The sequence below is a fragment of the Carcharhinus amblyrhynchos genome, chromosome 14 (genome assembly GCF_965287045.1).
Source record: "Carcharhinus amblyrhynchos chromosome 14, sCarAmb.v2.hapA, whole genome shotgun sequence".
Classification (NCBI taxonomy): Eukaryota; Metazoa; Chordata; class Chondrichthyes; order Carcharhiniformes; family Carcharhinidae; genus Carcharhinus; species Carcharhinus amblyrhynchos.
The window spans coordinates 2,210,752-2,229,883 of NC_137337.1; the positions used below are offsets into that span (position 1 = coordinate 2,210,752).

The following is a 19,132-nucleotide window of genomic DNA, read 5'->3' on the forward strand; positions in this document are numbered from 1 at the left end:
AGAGGGACCTCGGGGTCCTTGTGCATGAGTCGCAAAAACCCAGCCTGCAGGTGCAGCAGGTGGTCAGGAAGGCGAATGGGATGCTGGCCTTCATAGTGAGGGGGATTGAATATAAAAGTAGGGAGGTCTTGCTGCAGCTGTATAGGGCACTGGTGAGGCCGCAGCTGGAGTACTGTGTGCAGTTTTGGTCGCCGCACTTACGCAAGGATATTTTGGCCTTGGAGGGAGTGCAGAGGAGGTTTACTAGGCTGATACCGGAGTTGAGGGGGTCGAACTATGAGGAGAGGCTGAATAAACTAGGCTTGTACTCGTTAGAGTTTAGAAGAATGAGGGGCGATCCCATTGAGATATATAAGATGATGAATGGGATGGATAGGATAGAGGTGGAGAGGCTCTTCCCGCTCAGAAAGGACAGTAGGACTAGAGGGCACAGCCTCAAGATAAAGGGGGGGCGGTTTAGAACGGAGTTGAGGAGGAACTTCTTCACTCAAAGGGTGGTGAATCTCTGGAATTCTCTGCCCGTTGAAGTGGTGGAGGCTGCCTCGCTAAATATATTTAAGACGCAGGTAGATAGGTTTTTGATAGGCAAGGGGATTAAGGGTTATGGGGAGAGGGCGGGAATGTGGAACTGAGACACAACAGATCAGCCATGATCTTATTGAATGGCGGGGCAGGCTCAAAGGGCTAGATGGCCTACTCCTGCTCCTATTTCTTGTGTTCTTATGAGAGGAGGGGGACCCTGTACCCCAGTGAGAGTCAGCACCTTCAGGAGAGGAGGGGGACCCCGTACCCCAGTGAGAGTCAGCACCTTCAGGAGAGGAGGGGACCCCGTACCCCAGTGAGAGTCAGCACCTTCAGGAGAGGAGGGGACCCCGTACCCCAGTGAGAGTCAGCACCTTCAGGAAGACTGTCAGAAGATTAATATTAAAAAAACTCCAAGGTGCAACCAGCTATTGTTGAATAAGCAATAACAGTTAAAAGCTGCTGCCACAGCACACAGATTCAGTAATTCAGGCATTCAAATTAAATCCTTCACATGTTCTCACTCTGTGGTGACTCCAGGATTTTCACAGTAACCTCATCGCAGTGTTAATGTAAGCCAACTTGTGACACTAATTAATAAATAGCCTTAATATTTCATTCTAACAACAATTAAATTGATTTGTTGCTTCCACTTCTACCCCAGCTATTTTTCCGTCGGTTAGGGAATCACCTGATTCTGGTGGAGCAGTTTTCTCAGAACCTTCCGGAACTGATTGTCACGCGCAGCCGGGACCCGTGGTTGAAACTGGTGGATGAGGCAGCTGCCCTTCAGTCTCAGGCTCTGCTGAGGGGGGTCCAGATGGAAACTGCCCTTCAGGTAAGAACATGAGCTGTACCTGCATCCTGACTGTGAGACAGAGACGTTCCGATGATGGTGGCCATCAAGAACTACTGACAAAGAACTGAATCTAGAGGTTTGGGCACAATAATGCCAGCTGGGGTGCACCCACTGAGGGAGTGCTGCCCTGTCAGTCTTTCATCTGAGAGTTCAACTGAGGCCCCATCTGCAATCTTGGGTGGATGTAGAAGATTCGAAAGTGATGATTGACAGAGAGAGAGTTCGCCTTGGTGCCTTGGTCAATACTTATTCTTGAGTAATGCCTTTAAAATAATTGAATAATTGGTCATTATCATATGACTGCTTATGGAAGCTTGTGCATGCAAATTGGCTCCCCCATTTCCTACAATAGCAATAGTATTTAATTAGTTTTGAACCCCTGAATGGGGTTATAGAAATTGAATAGTTGATTTTTGGTTTTGGTGAGTTGGAAGTTGGAGATAGGGATATGTTCCCCAGTCACTATCATTCCTCTTGGATACTCTTTCATTTGTTGATGTGGAATTCTGAGACGGAATTTGCTTCATTCGTTTTTATTTCATCTTTTGTTTTTGGAACTGAAGACTTGGGCAGAATTCGAGGTGGACCATTTGTTCCTGATGAAGGAGATGGAGAAGTTGAACTCCACGGTCCCTTCCGTCGGACTAGTGGAAGAGACAGAAGAGAGATTGGCTGAACGTGTCAGCACCTTTCAGGTGAGCCATGCTCCGGGGCAGCTTGCCGGTTGTGGAGAATGGTGAACACGCGGCATTGTGGAGTTACCAGATTGTACACTGGGCTGATGGAACCTGTTCACAGATTGCTGCATATCTGCTGTGTTAAACTCTTTCAAACCTTCCTTCAGTGCTCATACCGGGAAAGAGAGAAGGCTGTTGAATATTTTCAGCCTATTCTATATTTACAGCTCGGCTGCACGATTGTGGAGTGGTTATTTGTAAAACCTTAACAACGTTAGGGATTGTAGATTTAAAACCAAAAGAAAAAACCCGGTTTGCTTGTGTAGATTCAAAGTAACACACACCAGGTTTATTGAAAGATGTTCTCTGTGCAGAACAGAAAATGAAACTAAAACAGAAGCCTGTGAAACACCCTAATGACATCACCATCAAATCGTTTGACTAGCTCTTAAAGCAATCATGCAGCTACTTAAATATATAACATTTATTGAGATGGATGATGTGAAAGGCTGGATTTGGGAGATGGCCTGTTCAATTGGAGAGGTCTCCAATCTCCCTCGGATAGTCCTGGACTTAAGAATCAATTTCCCCTCACACTGCTACCAGCAAAACCCCAGGAGTGATATCATGGAGGCATTAAAAAATGATGTAAAGTCTTTGAATGGTTTATTGGTTGCAGTATGATTTTGAGATTGGGGAAGACATGACTGTGAGGGTAGACGTACTCGTGACTAATGCCAAGGGGCGGATGGGAAGCTTCTCTGAGAGTGAGGGGCAGGAGGTCAGTGGTAAAATGTCCTCCCAGAGTTTGTGACCCTGTCCGGGAAGCAGAGTGCGATTCTCCCATTGGTGTTCTGTAACAGGGAGGGACAGCTGCTTTCCCTTTTGGTTTTAATTCACTGAATTCTCTTCTTCAATCTGGCAGAGAATCAGGGGCAGTCTCGATGGGAATCAGGCTCGAGTGGACCAGGCCCTGAGGAAGGGAAAGGCTCTCCTGAACGTTGTGAACAGCTCTGAGCTAGAGAACCAGCTGGACACCCTGGAGGAAAGCTGGCTTTCCTTCTGTAACCAGGTTAATCGTGAGCTACACCGACTGGAGCTGCTCCTACAACACAGGAAACGGTCCGTGACAGTCGTGCTACACTTCTGACTGTTTTTATTTGTTAGACAGTAAACAATTACTGTAAAAACAGATAGAATTTATATATCTGCTTTCCCAGCATCAGGGTATTCAAAAACTGTTTACAGCCCGTGAAGTTTTAAAGTGTGGACTCTGTAGTCAGACAAGAAACCATGTGCACAGCAAGATCCCACAATCTTCTGTGTGAATAGTGAGTGGGTGATCTGTTTCAGTATCATGATTTGAGGAATAAATATTAACTGTCGCAACCAAACAATAGCACACACAACAGTGCGGCACTCCCTCAGCACTGACCCTCCGGCAGTGCGGCGCTCCCTCAGCACTGACCTTCTGGCAGTGCGGCGCTCCCTCAGCACTGACCCTCTGACGGTGTGGCACTCCCTCAGCACTGACCCTCTGACGGTGTGGCACTCCCTCAGCACTGACCCTCTGACGGTGCGGCGCTCCCTCAGCACTTCCAGATCAAAAGCAGAAAATGCTGGAAAATCTCAGCAGGTCTGACAGCATCTAGGAAGGGAGAATAGCGCTGACGTTTCGAGTCTGGATGATGCTTCTTCAGAGCTCTGGCTCTATTCTACCTCTCTAGATGCTGTCAGACCTGCTGAGATTTTCCAGCATTTTCTGTTTATTTGTCAGATTCCAGCATCCGCAGTATTTTGCTCCATCTCTAGATGCTTGCCAGGTCCTGCCCTGATCTTGTTTGTAGCAGTATATATTAAGAGTTATAAGGTTGGGATGAAGTCAGAGAGAGATAGTAAATGGGCTGAGCCTGTCTACCCAGCACTGTCCCCATTTCACCTGTTTCTCTTCCAGGCTGTTTTCCTGTCCATTTCTGGTCACAAACCCCTCCGTCCTGTGCACCTTTGGAAAGTTAAAAACTACGAGCTGCAGATTTATGCAGAACTGATTGTTCCTGAATCGTATCCGTGCTGCTCCTGATCTGTTGTCTTTTTTTGCAGGTTCCAGCATGAGTCCCATGAGCTTGGTCAGTGGCTGGAATCGGCCAAGGGCAGATTGAGACACTGGGAGCAGGAATCGGTCAGCCTGCCCTCTCAGATGGAGATCAGTCGGGATCAGCTCCAACTCTTTCTTGTAAGCAGCATCCTCTCAGCGGGTAGCCATCCCCCTCATTCCCACTGCTTTACCCTTTGTGGTGGGCCACACACTGAGGGGATTTCCGAATCAGATGGTGCAGATTTCCATCTCTACCTTTCACACTCCCAGTATCCAGAGATCCCAGCTCCAGCCCTGATTTCTAGCTCGGGATATTTGTGTCCAGCGGGTATGGTGACCCTTTCGTTGCCCCCCAACATCATGATGTAGAGATGCTGGAGTTGGACTGAGATGGGTACAGTAAGAAGTCTTGCAACATCAGGTTAAAGTCCAACAGGCTTATCTGGTAGCACAAGCTTTCGGAGCTCTGCTCCTTCAGCTCCTTCCTGCAGCACTCCGAAATCTCATGATACCAAATAAACCTGTTAGACTTTAACCTGGTGTTGTGAGATTTCTTATTGCCCCCACACCATTGTAGGGCTTGTGAAAGTTGCCCCTCTGTATTCAAACGACACTGGCCCTCTCAGTTAACGAGGGGAAAGCTGGTTAAAGGCCATGGCAAGAGCTGTTTCATTGCAGCTTGTCAGATTATTGAACAGCCACAGATCATTCCACTATCACACACACTAACCCAATCTGGGGTTGCGAAGGCTACTTTATACCCGTTACACACTGTCAGGATTTGACAAGCCCTGCTTAATTGTGACCTTTGGCGAAGGAGGGAGGGGGGTCTGCGACTGTCACAGGTCCCACCCACAGTGGGGTTGCAGCACAGTGTTAATATCATTGGATTAATAATCTATAGGCCCAAACTAATACTCTAAAGACATGAGTTCAAATCCCACCACATCAGCTGTGGTGGGACTATAAATTCAATTAATGAGTAAACATGGAATTGGAAGCTAGTCTCAGTAATGAAAGCATTGTTGGAAAAACCCATCTGGTTCACTCATGTCCTTTAGGGAAGAAAATCTGCTGCCCTTACCCGGTCTGGCCTACATGTGACTCCAGAGTCACAGCAATGTGGTTGACTCTTAAATACCCTCTGAAATTGTGGCTCACCACCATAGTCTGTAGGGTGAACAATGTTGGCCATGCCCAAGAATTAATGTATATCTTTTAAAACTCCTCCCAATTTCTGATCCTGAGGAGCAGCATGTTTCTTTCAGACGGATGGCTGGATGTTGAGGAAAGGGAGACCATGGGGATTTGGAGACTTAGTTTGGTAGCGGGCAGGTGTGGAAGGAGGCTCCTAGTCCCCATGCTCAGTACTACACTAGAGGATGCCAGGGTTGAGATGGGGATGGGTACAGGCCTTTATTCTAACCCTTTCTTACCCTCCTGCAGGAGTTCTGGAAGGAGGTTGATGGCATGTCCGCCTTGAAGATGGCAGTGATTAGCACAGGGGGCCAGCTGCTGCAGCTGAAACAGACCCAGGGCGGGGTGCTCCGAAGCCAATTAACACAGCTCGAGCAGGAGTGGGCACAGGTCGCCAGCCAGCTCCCGGGCATCCAGGAGAAGCTACACCAGGTTAGCACAATGCCCTGGCTCCAGGGAGAGTGGCCTATTGACAGGACGCAAAATAGCACCCACTGACCTGGGCCAGTGGGAAAGGGAGCCCGGTAATTCCTGATATGGACTGTAGGGCGTTCGGGTGGAGGGGTTGGGGTCTGTGTGTGTGTTTAGATGTGAGGGTGGGTCTCTGGGTGTTTGTGTGTGTGTTTTGGCTGGGGATCACACGTGTGTGTGTGTGTGTGTGTGTATGTATGTGGGTGGGGGTGTCTCTGGATGTGATTAGGTGTGAGGGTGGGTCCCTGGGTGTTTTTTGGGAGTATCTGTATGTGTATATGAGGTGTTTTCTTTGGGTGCTGAGTTGCTCTCTTGCCTCCTTCCCACAGAGGCAGATGGATGTGTTATCCTCACGTCAGGCCATCAGCCAGCTGAGAGTGTGGATTAGTGATGTGCAGGCCTCGATACAGGGGGACAACTCGGAGCTGCAGAATCTGGATAGCAGTACCCAAGTTAAACTAATGCTGCAGAAATACAAGGTAAAGCCTCTGATACAGGCAGCACTTAACATATTCCCATCGATTCAGGAAAACAAATGGAAAATACCAGAATGCCTGTCACAAGGCCAAATATCCAACAGCCCTACCATCAATTCATCATGAGGGCAGGGGGGGAGAGCACGGGGGGAGAGCGTGGTGAGGGGCTCTGAAGGGGGGGCGGTGAGCACGGCGAGGGCACGGGGGTAAGTGCGGTGAGGGTGGGAGTGAGAGCGCGGCGAGGGGCTCTGAGTGGGGGGTGAGGGCGGGGGGAGAGTGCAGCGAGGGGCCTCGAAGAGTGGGGGAGAGTATTGCAGAACAGTCCGATTGACCTGCGGCTGAGTGGGAGTGGAAAGGGTTGATTCTGATAACAGAGTCCAATTCTGGTGGATTGTTTTCTTAGTCATTGGGGTATGAGTGTCACTGACTGGGCCAGCATTTATTACCCTTAAGAAGGTGGTGATGAGCTGCCTTCTTGAACCGCTGAAGTCCATGTGGTGTGGGTATGCCGGAATGCCTGCAATACTGTTACAGAGGGAATTGTAGGATTTTGACCCAACATCAGTGTAGGAACAGTGATATATTTCCCAGTCAGAATGGTGATCACAGTCTGAGCATTCACGGGACAAATTTATGGAGACATTTCTTCACCCAAAGAGTGGTGAGCCTGTGGAATTCATTATCACAGGAAGTAGTTGATGCCAAAGCAATGAATGTATTCAAGAGGCGGCTGGATATAGCACTTGGGGTGAATGGGATCAAAGGGTATGGGGCGAAAGCAGGATTGGGCTATTGAGTTGGATGATCAGCCATGATCATAATGAATGGTGGAACAGGCTCGAAGGGCCAAATGGCCTCCTCCTACCCTATCCTGTATGTTTCTGGTGAATGACTTCCAAGTTCCCATGTGTTTGCTGCCCTATCCACCCAGGTGGTCAAAGTTGTGTATTTGGAAGTTGCTGTTAATGGAGCCTTGGTGAGTTGCTGCAGCGCGTCTTGTAGATGGTACATACTGCTGGCACTGTGCTTTGGTGGTGGAGGGAGTGAATATTTGTGGAAGTTGATGGGAATTGGGGCAAATTCTTTGCTAGCTGGAGTCATAGCTGGCACAAGGAAGATGGTTGAAGCGGTTCCAGGACATTGCTGCAGGATTCCAGCCCCAACAATCTTCAGCTGCTTCATCAATGACCTTCCCTCAAGCATAAAGTCAGAAATGGGGATGTTGGCCAATCCTCAAATACTGAAGCAGCAAGACCTGGACAATATCCAGGCTAATAAATGATATGAGGCCTGGCATAGTGTGGAGAGGCTGATCATTGGGGGGTGGAGGTGGTGAGTGAGGGTGAGAGGGGTGGGGGGGTTGTGGCTGGTGAGGGTGGGGGTGAAAGAGCTGCTGTTGTGTGATGTGAAAATGAGAAGGTTCCCAGTTGAATGATTCAACTCTTCTCCTCGCTGAAGGGTTACCAGACGGAGGTAAGCTGCTGGCAGCTGACGGTGGATTTTGTTAATCAGTCGGTGCTTCAGATGAGCAGCCAGGACGTGGAGAGCGATCGCAGTGAGAAGACGGACTTTGCCGAGAGACTGGGAGCTCTGAACTTTGAGTGGCAGAGTCTGAGCCAGGAGCTGAACAGGAAGGTGAGTGCCGTCAGCTGGATGAGGGGAACGTACAGCAGTTGCAGGGTGTTCGATCCCAATCCCACATCTTCCTGATATCAGCCTGGGACAAGCAGAGAGCAACCTCCTCAAGCTGATTCCTGGGATGGCAGCTCTATCATCTGAGGAGAGACTTGCTGGAATTTTACCGGCTCATCCGTGTGAGGCCAACAGAGTGCGCTGTTCCACGAGCCTCGCCCGCACCAATTCTGGGTCTGACGAGGTGGTAAAGTTCCAGCCACTAAGTCGGTTAGGATTATATTCACTGGAGTTTAGAGGAGTGAGAGGGGATCTCATAGAAACTTATAAAATTCTAACAGGGTTAGACAGGGTAGATTCAGAAAGAATGTTCCCAATGGTGGGGGGAGTCCAGAATTAGGGGTCAGAGTTTGAGGATAAGGGGGAAACCTTTTAGAACTGAGGTGAGGAGAAATTTCTTCACCCAGAGGGTGGGGAATGTGTGGAATTCACTCCCACAGAAAGTGGTTGAGGAGAAAACATTGTCTGATTTCAAGATGAAATTAGATATCACTCTTGGAGTTAAAGGGATCAAGGGATATAGGGGTAGGGGGATCAGGATACTGAACTTGATGATCAACCGTGACCAAAATGGAGCAGGATCGAAGGGCCGAATGGTCTCCTACTGCTTCTAGTTTCGATGTTTCTATGATATCAATGGCTAATTTGAAATGGAGTTGATGTAGTCTGAGTAAACAGGAGAGTGGGATCAGAATCATACCATAGAATCCCTACAGTGCAGAATGAGGCCATTCAGCCCATTGAGTCTGCACTGACCACAACCCCATCCTGGCCCTATTCCTGTAGTAATATCTAATTTCTTCTTGAAAACATTCAACATTTTGGCCACACATTTACCCTGCTAGTTGCCTTGATGCTAAGGGACAATTTAGCATGGCCAATCAGCCTAACCCACACATCTTTGGACTGTGGGAGGAAAACGGAGCATCTGGAGGAAACCCACACAGACATAGAGAGAATGTGCAAACTCCACACAGACAGTGACCCAACCCAGGAATCGAACCCGGATCCCCGATGCTGTGAGGCAGCAGTGCTAACCACTGTGCCACTGTGCTGTCCCAATGAGATTAGGATACATTGCAAAGGTGATGGGTAGAATGTTGTATGGTTTGCTATGTGTTTTGTATCCTCTCTCTCACGTTGCAGATGCTGAACTTGGAGATGTTGCTTGAAGCATGGACAGAATATGAGCACAGTGTGCAGTCACTCAGCCGCTGGCTGGACACACAGGAAGAGCGTTTGAGGAAGAATAGGAAAGCTTGCAGCCACACCGCAGTTATAAATGCGCTGAGGGACTGCCAGGTAACCGAGTCTGAATACTTACCCCAATACCAGGTACCACTCTGATCAGTCACACTCTCAACTGTACTCACCACAGCGTCACTGCTGACTACACTCTTCCTACTCCGGCTCCTCGCATTCTCTCTGTAATCACATCACTGTACATTGAGCTAACTCCCAAACACAGATGGTGCCTTCAGTGGAGGAATGTTGTTACAGCAACTTTGCAAATAGATTTCAACCTATCCCCTTGGTCTGTTAGGAATGTATTCCTCTAAAAAGCAGATTGATTTTCAGACTTATCCAGAAATCACTGCAATTAGAAAAGGATCATCCTATATATCGAGTAACAGATACCCTGGAGCGAGTTACTGACAGGATCTAATTGAGGGGTTCGGGGTGGTTTATATATAGAATAACAGATACCCGGGAGTGAGTTACAGACTGGAGCCTAATCGAGGGGTTCAGGGTGGTTTATATATAGAATAACAGATACCCGGGAGTGAGTTACAGACTGGAATCTAATCGAGGGGTTCAGGGTGGTTTATATATAGAATAACAGATACCCTAGAACGAGTTACAGACTGGAATCTAATCGAGGGGTTCGGGGTGGTTTATATATAGAATAACAGATACCCGGGAGTGAGTTACAGACTGGAATCTAATCGAGGGGTTCGGGGTGGTTTATATACGGAGTACCAGATACCGGGGAGTGAGTTACAGACTGGAATCTAATCGAGGGGTTCGGGGTGGTTTATATACAGAATAACAGGTACCTGGGAGTGAGTTACAGACTGGAATCTAATCGAGCGGTTCAGGGTGGTTTATATATAGAATAACAGATACCCGGGAGTGAGTTACGGACTGGAATCTAATCGAGGGGTTCGGGGTGGTTTATATACAGAATAACAGATACCCTAGAACGAGTTACAGACTGGAATCTAATCAAGGGGTTCGGGGTGGTTTATATACAGAATAACAGATACCCGGGAGTGAGTTACAGACTGGAATCTAATCGAGGGGTTCAGGGTGGTTTATATATAGAATAACAGATACCCTAGAACGAGTTACAGACTGGAATCTAATCAAGGGGTTCGGGGTGGTTTATATATAGAATAACAGATACCCGGGAGTGAGTTGCAGACTGGAATCTAATCGAGGCATTAGATGAAAGTCCCTTATCATGATGGGTCATTTAAACAGTGCTCTGGTTCTGAAGGGAGTGAGTAGAATGAGGAGTGATAGTGATTGATGAAGATATCTCTGTGTCATCAGGAACTTGGTGAGAGTCTGAAGGTGAGGGAGATGGAGTTGGAAAGGCTGAGACATTCTGTTCCCCCGGTGACTGAGAGCACAGCCCCAAAAACACCATCCAACATCACAGAGAAACTGGGCCAACTGACTGACTTGTGGAGGAGTCTGGACAGTCAGGTACAAGAGAATTATCTTATGTTTTGGGTAAAGTATTGAATTGGAGTTGATTGAGAGGGAGCTCCATAACTGAGTTGTTTGAGATGAACCCCGGTGAGGTGGCAGGAATTACTCGTGCTTTCTCCATGTGGTAAATAGGTGATCCAGCTGGAATCTGTCCTCACCTCCCGCCTGCAGCTGTGGACAGAGTACCAAGACTCATACGAGCAAGTTAACGGGAACATTCTGAGGGCTCAATACTCCCTGGAGCACTGCACACCCCTCTCCAGTTCACTGGAAGCTGTCTGTGTTCAAGTGGAATGCCTACAGGTCAGTACTTCTGTTAAAGCTTAACAATTTACTACTTAGTTCTCAGTTGGTGGACTGAGTTAACACTTTTTCAATACTTGGAGAGGGTGCAGAGCAAATTTACTGCAATGGCACCAGGGATCAGAGACTTTGTCTCATCAGAGAGGCTGGAGAAGTTGGGACTGTTCTCCTCAAAGCAAAAATGCTACGGGGAGAATGAATGTGGGGTATGAAGGAGATTAATGAAAGTAGAAACTGCAGAAACCAAGCCGGGGCAGAGATCAGAACTTTATTATTCAGACACTTCTTAAAATTTGTATCTTGTAAGTGTGATGGAAGCTGATTCAATAACAACTTTCAGACAGGAATTGGATAAAGGAAAAAGATTTTCAGGCTTCAGGGGAAAGAGCAGAGTTAGTGGAAAGAGCTAGTACACACACGATGGGCAGAGAGGCCCTGTATTGGAAGATTTAAAGCAGTTCTTTTGCAGCATTCTTTTCCAATTATTTTAATCCAGTACTTGAAAGAAACACGCGCTCAGTAGTTCAAACTGGCATCTCAGCAATCCTTTCAGAAGCCGTACAGATGTGCAGTAACCTGGAAACTGTTACACAGACTTTGCACGAGGCAGCCTCTCAGGGTAACCACGCCTGTGCACACAGGCACACAAAGTTGAAGGGACTACACTCTGAAATTAATTATTTGTGCACTCCCAAAATTCCACGGCCAGCACAGAGTCTGTGTTTCAGACGGCCCGGCTGCTGTGACCTTTCCTGCTTTGATCTTCCTCAGGCTCTGCAGGACACGATGGAGTGCGGTGAGGAGAGATGGAGGAAATTCCAGGAGAATTCGCAGCGACTGAGTCAGGAATGCTGCCCTCCACTGGCACAACAACTCGACAAGAAGTGTGAGGACACACACAGCAGGTATACAGTCAAGTGAGCGCGCAGGGAGCAGCTGCCACCTTCCCTCTCCATCCACATCCTGGGGGAAATGCGTGTGGTACTGGGCTACACAAACACTGAGAGACCGACTCCATCCACAGCCTGCTCTGTGCCAACTCATCTCAGTCCAGAGAACAACACATCGATTCGAATTTATCTGAGGAGAGGGACCAGTGAGAGTCAGTACATTCAGGAGAGGAGGGGGACCCTGTACCCCAGTGAGAGTCAGCACTTCAGGAGAGGAGGGGGTCCCCGTACCCCAGTGAGAGTCAGCACCTTCAGGAGAGGAGGGAGACCCTGTACCCCAGTGAGAGTCAGCACCTTCAGGAGAGGAGGGGGACCCTGTACCCCAGTGAGAGTCAGCACTTCAGGAGAGGAGGGGGACCCTGTACCCCAGTGAGAGTCAGCACCTTCAGGAGAGGAGGGGGACCCTGTACCCCAGTGAGAGTCAGCACCTTCAGGAGAGGAGGGAGACCCTGTACCCCAGTGAAAGTCAGCACCTTCAGGAGAGGAGGGGGACCCTGTACCCCAGTGAAAGTCAGCACCTTCAGGAGAGGAGAAAGATCTGAAGGAAGAAGAAATATTAATATTAATAATGAGCACAGAAGTAGCGAAAGCTCTTATCTCACTGGGCTGTGATGGGATTGATTTATGGCCTGTTTGTATTGTTCCAGGTGGGTGCAAGTGAACCAGGACATTACAGAACATCTTCACTCAGCACACACTGTGTCCCAGCTATGGCGGCAGTTCCGTGATGTGTACCAATGTACTGTGGCGAAGGTACAGTGCAGTGAGGACAAGTGCAAACATCTGCTGACCGGCATTTGGGTGGAGCAGAGTACCCAGGAGAAGCTGCAGACTCAGCTCGCAGAGGCTCAGGTCAGCACCTCATAGACTTATGATATTGAATAATGGAATATGTGTAACTGTACAATCAGCAGGGTTCCACAAATCCACACTTCACCCAGCTCCTGTGCTGTGCGTTCCCAGGGAAGGTGAATTCAAATCCCACTGTGCACTGTTTGAGCAATTACACTTATTTAAAAGTTTCTGGGTGTAAGAGGCTGACTTTAATAAAAATGCTTCTGGCGGATTGTCCCAAAAAGCCAATTTCTCTGTTAATAACCTTCAGGGAGGAAAGCAGACACCCTACAGAATCTGGGTCTGTGTGTGACTCCAATCCCCACACCACCCTGTCCTCAAAGTGATTGAGCAAGATACTCATTGCATCAATTCAAAGAGAACTAATGAATGCTCACCAATGTTGTCACTGATGCTCATAATAAAATGGGAGATTGAGAACAGGCCAGGCTGGTGATTCCTGTGCAGTCAAATAGCCTTTCTCACACAAACTTGAATGTGGAGAGGGGTGGATCATAGTAATAAGGAGCTTGTACTCAAGCATATTCCCCACGTACTGCTCTCTGCTGGGGCAGGGGCTGCACGTACTGCTGTCTGCTGGGGGTCAGTGGTACACTCTCAAAGACTAACTATATCTCTTGTATGTGTGTTCTATTGGTCCTCACTGATGTCCTTTAACATGTTTTAAAGGATTTGCTAAGTGAGCTCCGCACTCTACAGAAGGATCTTTCCCAGGTCTGTGAAGCTAGAGATGCATTGGCCAGACAGATAGACAGTTCGTCACGTGAAGCTCTTCAGTCTGATAGTGGCTATCTGTTGGGGAAAGTGTTGTATCTGGAGACATCACTGGCAATGAAAATACCAGAGATTCAGGTAAAAGCCCCAACAACTGATTAGTCTGCATGCTGAACTGAGGAACTTGCATTCACTGCAATAGAGTGATGTATGTAATGTATTTATCACACTGCAATACATTATATATCACTATATATCACTGCAGTACCCTATTATATATAAACCCCTATATATCACACTGCAGTACACTATATATAAACCCTTGTATACCACACTGCAGTTCACTATTATGTATAAACCTCTGTCTATCACACTGCAGTATATATATTCATATAATGATGTTTTTTACATTATATATAGCCTGTTGTGTTACTTGGTGCTAATTTATGTATGTTATATTTGCGATACTCATTACCTTCCTTCGGGCATTACTATAGGGGGCAAACATTAATATATTTAAATAAGTACTAATTACTTTATGCACTGTCTATTTGTTATAAATAGCACAACCCCTCCACTAGGGACCACTGATGTCACAGGGGGAACCTGAGTAAACCTCTGTTACCACCTGGGTTAGTAGAATGTTTGTTCTGTCCTTGTCACTGATGCAGTCTCCATGACATCAAGGTAGATAAATCCCCAGGACCTGATGAAGTGTTTCCCAGGCTGTTGTGGGAGGCTAGGGAGGAAATTGCAGGTCCCCTAGCTGAGATATTTGAATCAGCGATAGTCATGGGTGAGGTACCTGAGGATTGGAGAGTGGCAAATGTTGTGTCTTTGCTTAAAAAGGGCTGCAGGGAAAAACCTGGGAACTACAGGCCAGTGAGCCTCACATCTCTGGTGAGTAAATTGTTGGAAGGCATTTTGAGAGACAGGACCTACAGGTATTTAGAGATGCAAGGACTGATTAGGGACAGTCAGCATGGTTTTATGAGTGGAAAATCATGTCTCACAAATTTGACTGAGTTTTTTGAAGGGGTAACCAAGAAGGTAGATGAGGGCAGTGCAGTTGATATTGTCTACATGGACTTTAGCAAGGCCTTTGACAAAGTACCGCATGGTAGGTTGTTGCATAAAGTTAAATCTCACGGGATCCAGGGTGAGGTATCTAAATGGATACAAAGTTGGCTTCTTGACAGAAGCCAGGGAGTGGATGTAGAGAATTGTTTTCAAACTGGAGGCCTGTGACCAGTGCTGGGCTCACTGTTATTTGTCATTTATATTAATGATTTGAATGAGAATATAGGGGGCAGGGTTAGTAAATTTGCAGATGACACCAAGATTGGTGGCATAGTGGACAGTGAGAAAGTTATTTCCAATTGCAATGGGATCTTGATCAATTGGGCCAGTGGGCTGACGAATGGCAGATGGAGTTTAATTTAGACAAATGCGAGGTGATGGTAAATTGAACCAGGGCAGGACTTTCTCAGTTAATGGTAGGGCACTGGGGAGAGCTACAGAACAAAGAGATCTAGGGGGTACATGTTCATAGCTCCTTGAAAGTGGAGTCATAAGTGGATGGAGTGATGAAGAAGGCATTCGGTATGCTTGGTTTCATCGGTCAGAACATTGAATACAAGAGTTGGGACATCTTGCTGAAGTTGTACAAGATATTGGTAAGACCACACTTGGAATACTGTGTGGAATTCTGGTCACCCTATTGGAGAAAGGATATTATTAAACTAGAAAAAGTGCAGGAAAGATTTACTAGGATGCTACCGGGACTTGATGGATTAAGTTATAAGGAGAGGCTGAATAGACTGGGACTTTTTTCTCTGCAGTGTAGGAAGCTGATGGGTGACCTTGTAGAGGTGTATAAAGTAATGAGGGGCAATTGGGATTAGCTTAGGGGCTTTCAAACTAAAGGGTGGCATGGACAAATTGAGCCGAAGGGTCTGTTTCTGTGCTGTAAACCTCTATGACTGTATGACATCTTCATGTGACAGGACTTGATGGATCAGCATGAGGATTTCCATCGCTGCTTACACAGCCTGGAAACACTGGTGAATGAGTCTGAGGAGGTTCTGAAATCTGATGACTCCAGCACTGAGGAAGTACAACATCTGGAGATAGTGAAGGTATGAGTCATTACCCTCACCCAATTCAACTCTCACGACACTCTTAATAGCCAGAAATGTCAAAGATAGTAGCAGGAGGAGTCCATTCGGCCCTTTGAGCCTGCTCCACCATTCATTACAATCATGACTGATCATCCAACTCAATAGCCTAATCCTGTTTTCTCCCCATAACCTTTGATCCCATTTGCCCCAAATGCTATTCCCAGCCGCCTCTTGAATACATTGAATGATTTGGCATCAACTACTTCCTGTGGTAATGAATTCCACAGGCTCACCACCCTTTTGGGTGAAGAAATGTCTCCTCACCTCCGTCCTAAGTGGTCTACCCTGAATCCTCAAACTGTGACCCCTGATTCTGGACTCCCCCACCATCGGGAACATCCTCCCTGTATCTACCCTGTCTAGTCCTGTTAGAATTTTATAAGTTTCTCTGAGATCTCCCCTCTTTTGTCTGAACTCCAGTGAAAACAATCTTAACCTAGTCAATCTCTCCTCATACATCAGTCCCGCCATCTCCAGAATCAGTCTGATAAACCTTCCCGCGAGAGCAAGAACATCCTTCCTCAGAAAAGGAGACCAAATCTGCACACAATACTCTAGGTGTGGCCTCAACAAGGCCCCTGTATAATTGCAACAACACATCCCTGCTCCTGTACTCGAAACATCTCGCAATAAAGGCCAACATGCCATTTGCCTTCTTTACCGCCTGCTGCACCTGCACGCTTATCTTCAGTAACTGGTGCACAAGGACACCCAGGTCCCTCTGCACACTCCCCTCTCCCAATTTACAGCCTTCTTGTTTTTGCTTCCGAAGTGATAACATCTCCTACATTGGCTTCCCTTGCCACTCTCCACACTATTACCTCTGATGTCTCCCAAGGATCTAACCACAACCTCCTCCCATTTCCCACCTACACTCTGCCCCTCAGTGACACTTTCTGAAAGCAGAGTCAGTTTTCACTTGTACATTGACACCAGCTCTACCTCACCACCGTCTCTTTCTGCTCTTCCACTGTTGCTAACTATTCAGGCTGATTATTCCACGCCCAGAACTGGGTGAGCAGAAATTTTTTCCAATTAAATAGAACTGCAGCCATTGTTCCCACTCCAAACTCCGTTCCCGAGTTACCAGCTCCATGTGTCTCTGCGGTCACCGTTGGATGCTGAACCTAATCACTCGCAATATTGGTCTCACATTTAAACCGGCTCCTGGCTCCCATAAACTGATGCTAAGTATCTGAGAAGCTCTCTCTAAGAATGGCTGCATCCTCTCTCCTCCCCTCTTCGACTCAGATACAGGCCTTTTCTCTGCAATTGTCTTTGTTACAGGATCAGTTGCTCAGGATAAGCAACGCTTCACTGCGTCTGGAGACTTTGAAACATCTCAGCTACCAACTGGCGCTCAGTGACCTGGATTACAGGAGAGTTCAGGCCCTGAACCAACGCTGGGAACAAGCTCGGGTGGCAGCACAGCACCGATACAGGTACTTCCCACACCGCCAGCTCTTGGCCCACAGTCTTCTGAGGCATAGATCCATCAGAACGAAAGCTGGGGAAGAAAGGGTTAAATTCTGAGAGCTGTTTCAGAGAATCATAGAATGATATAAAAGGAGGGAGACAGGTGGAAACTGGGTCAGGGACTCCCAACCATCTCTCCCCAAACTGTGGCGCAGGGATGGTTTGCAGTGTAGAAATATAAACTAGGAGGAACTCAAGTCCCTCGATCTTATTCCACCAATCAATCAGATCATAACAAACCTGCATCGTAACTCCATTTAGTCACCTTCACTCTGTAACTATTGCCATGGATAGAATGTGTTTGCTCTCTCGCTGCCTGTAATCAGTACGCTTTAGAAAGTAGTGTATCTTTTCTCATACTTGGAGTGTGTATTCCAATTTAATAATTTGGCAGATTACTTATTCTCACACACTTACCCTAAATCAACGCAATATCACACACACACACACACACACACACACACACACACACACACACACACACACACACACACACACACACACACACACACACGAAGGCTGAGTACAGATGAGGAGAGTGCACTTTTACAGATTATAGTTAATTCAGTCTCCCATGTGGCAGGCCTGTGATTCCTTGAAAGGGTTTGATGATACAAAGTTGAATTGAGTGTATGCAAAGCAAAGTGTTCACAGCAGCTGGTGAAGTTTCTTGTGGTCAAACGTCTCGGAATTTTGAAACTGGAACAGGTTAAATACTTTGGCAGCTTGATGTTTCAGCACATTACAACATCTGTTTCTCAGACAGGATCCTGGGAGAATAAAGGTATAATCCCTAAAATCAACTTCAGTCACATGACTGCTGGGTAATACCTCTGAGATCCATGAGGGAGACTATCCTAATACAACGGGAAGTTGATAATGGCCACTGAGTTTTGACCTTTCCTTTTGTCCAGTATGAAATGTGGAGACAGGCTGTCTGAAAACTCCATCGTCTTTAGATTTTGGTCCATCCTGAAACAATAAGATGTGTGAATTCCACATCTGGCTGTGATATATCTCCACCTGTGATATATCTCCACCTATGTCCATATTTAATTAGGTATTCAGTGGTTATTTGATACTGTCTGTAATCCAAATGCCAAAAGTCATCTGACTTGCAGCAGCCATCTTAACAGTTTGTGTTCAATTTTTAGAAGTATTTAGAAGTGAAAGTAATAAAATGCAGTAGCTATTCTAGGTGTATCACCATTAATACCCAATGGAAATCTTATCAATCTCAGCTCTGAAGTTTTCATTTGGCCACCAGCTCAACAGGACACCATCCTAATCATGTCAGTCTTTGGGAAGAGTGATCAATGGTCTCACAATCAGGGCCTTTCACTGTAACGCAGCACAGACTAGGCTTGTATTCCCTTGAGAAAAGAAGATTAGGACTAATTAAGGTGATTAAGAAGATTAAGAGATTTATGGATACTGTTTCCTGTGGCGTGGGGAGTCTGGAATGTTAAAATGAGAGCCAGGCTCTTCAGGAATGATGTCAGGAAGCAGGTTCTCACACACAGGGAGTGAAACTCTGGAATTCTCTCCACAAATCCCCATCCCCTGAAAAGCTGTCAGGGTGGTCAAGTGAAAATTTCAGAACCCAGATTGAAAGGATTTCCTTGGGTAAGAGGATTAATGGTTCCAGAATGAAGGCAGCTAAATGGATTTGAAATTAGCCAAGATCTGACTGGTGGAATTGATTATTTTTATTCATTCATGGGATGGCATTTATTGCCTTCCTTAATTGCCCTTGAGGGGCCGGTTAAGAGTCAGTCACATTGCTGTGGGTCTGGAGTCACATGTAGGCCTAACCAGGTAAGGATGGCAGATTTCCTTCCCAAAAGGACATCAGTAAACCTGATGGGTTTTTACAATAATGTTTTCATGGTCATCATTACTCTTAATTCCAGATTTTTATTGAATTCAAATTTCACCATCTGCCAT

The 19,132-nt window shown here is 46.8% G+C and overlaps 1 protein-coding gene across 6 annotated transcripts in view; it reads left to right on the forward strand.

Moving 5' to 3' along the window:
• Positions 1–19,132, forward strand: part of LOC145352383 (nesprin-2-like) — a 243,402-nt gene that overhangs the window by 158,636 nt on the left and 65,634 nt on the right. For all 6 annotated transcript variants that reach the window (XM_080202157.1, XM_080202160.1, XM_080202159.1 and 3 more), the window contains 15 exons: positions 1,187–1,360; positions 1,945–2,076; positions 2,984–3,180; positions 4,159–4,291; positions 5,600–5,782; positions 6,151–6,300; positions 7,756–7,932; positions 9,136–9,291; positions 10,546–10,701; positions 10,840–11,010; positions 11,782–11,915; positions 12,608–12,812; positions 13,485–13,667; positions 15,536–15,667; positions 16,997–17,151. In XM_080202157.1, the coding sequence (XP_080058283.1) occupies positions 1,187–1,360; positions 1,945–2,076; positions 2,984–3,180; positions 4,159–4,291; positions 5,600–5,782; positions 6,151–6,300; positions 7,756–7,932; positions 9,136–9,291; positions 10,546–10,701; positions 10,840–11,010; positions 11,782–11,915; positions 12,608–12,812; positions 13,485–13,667; positions 15,536–15,667; positions 16,997–17,151 (2,438 nt within the window). The remainder of the gene's footprint in view (positions 1–1,186; positions 1,361–1,944; positions 2,077–2,983; positions 3,181–4,158; positions 4,292–5,599; positions 5,783–6,150; positions 6,301–7,755; positions 7,933–9,135; positions 9,292–10,545; positions 10,702–10,839; positions 11,011–11,781; positions 11,916–12,607; positions 12,813–13,484; positions 13,668–15,535; positions 15,668–16,996; positions 17,152–19,132) is intronic.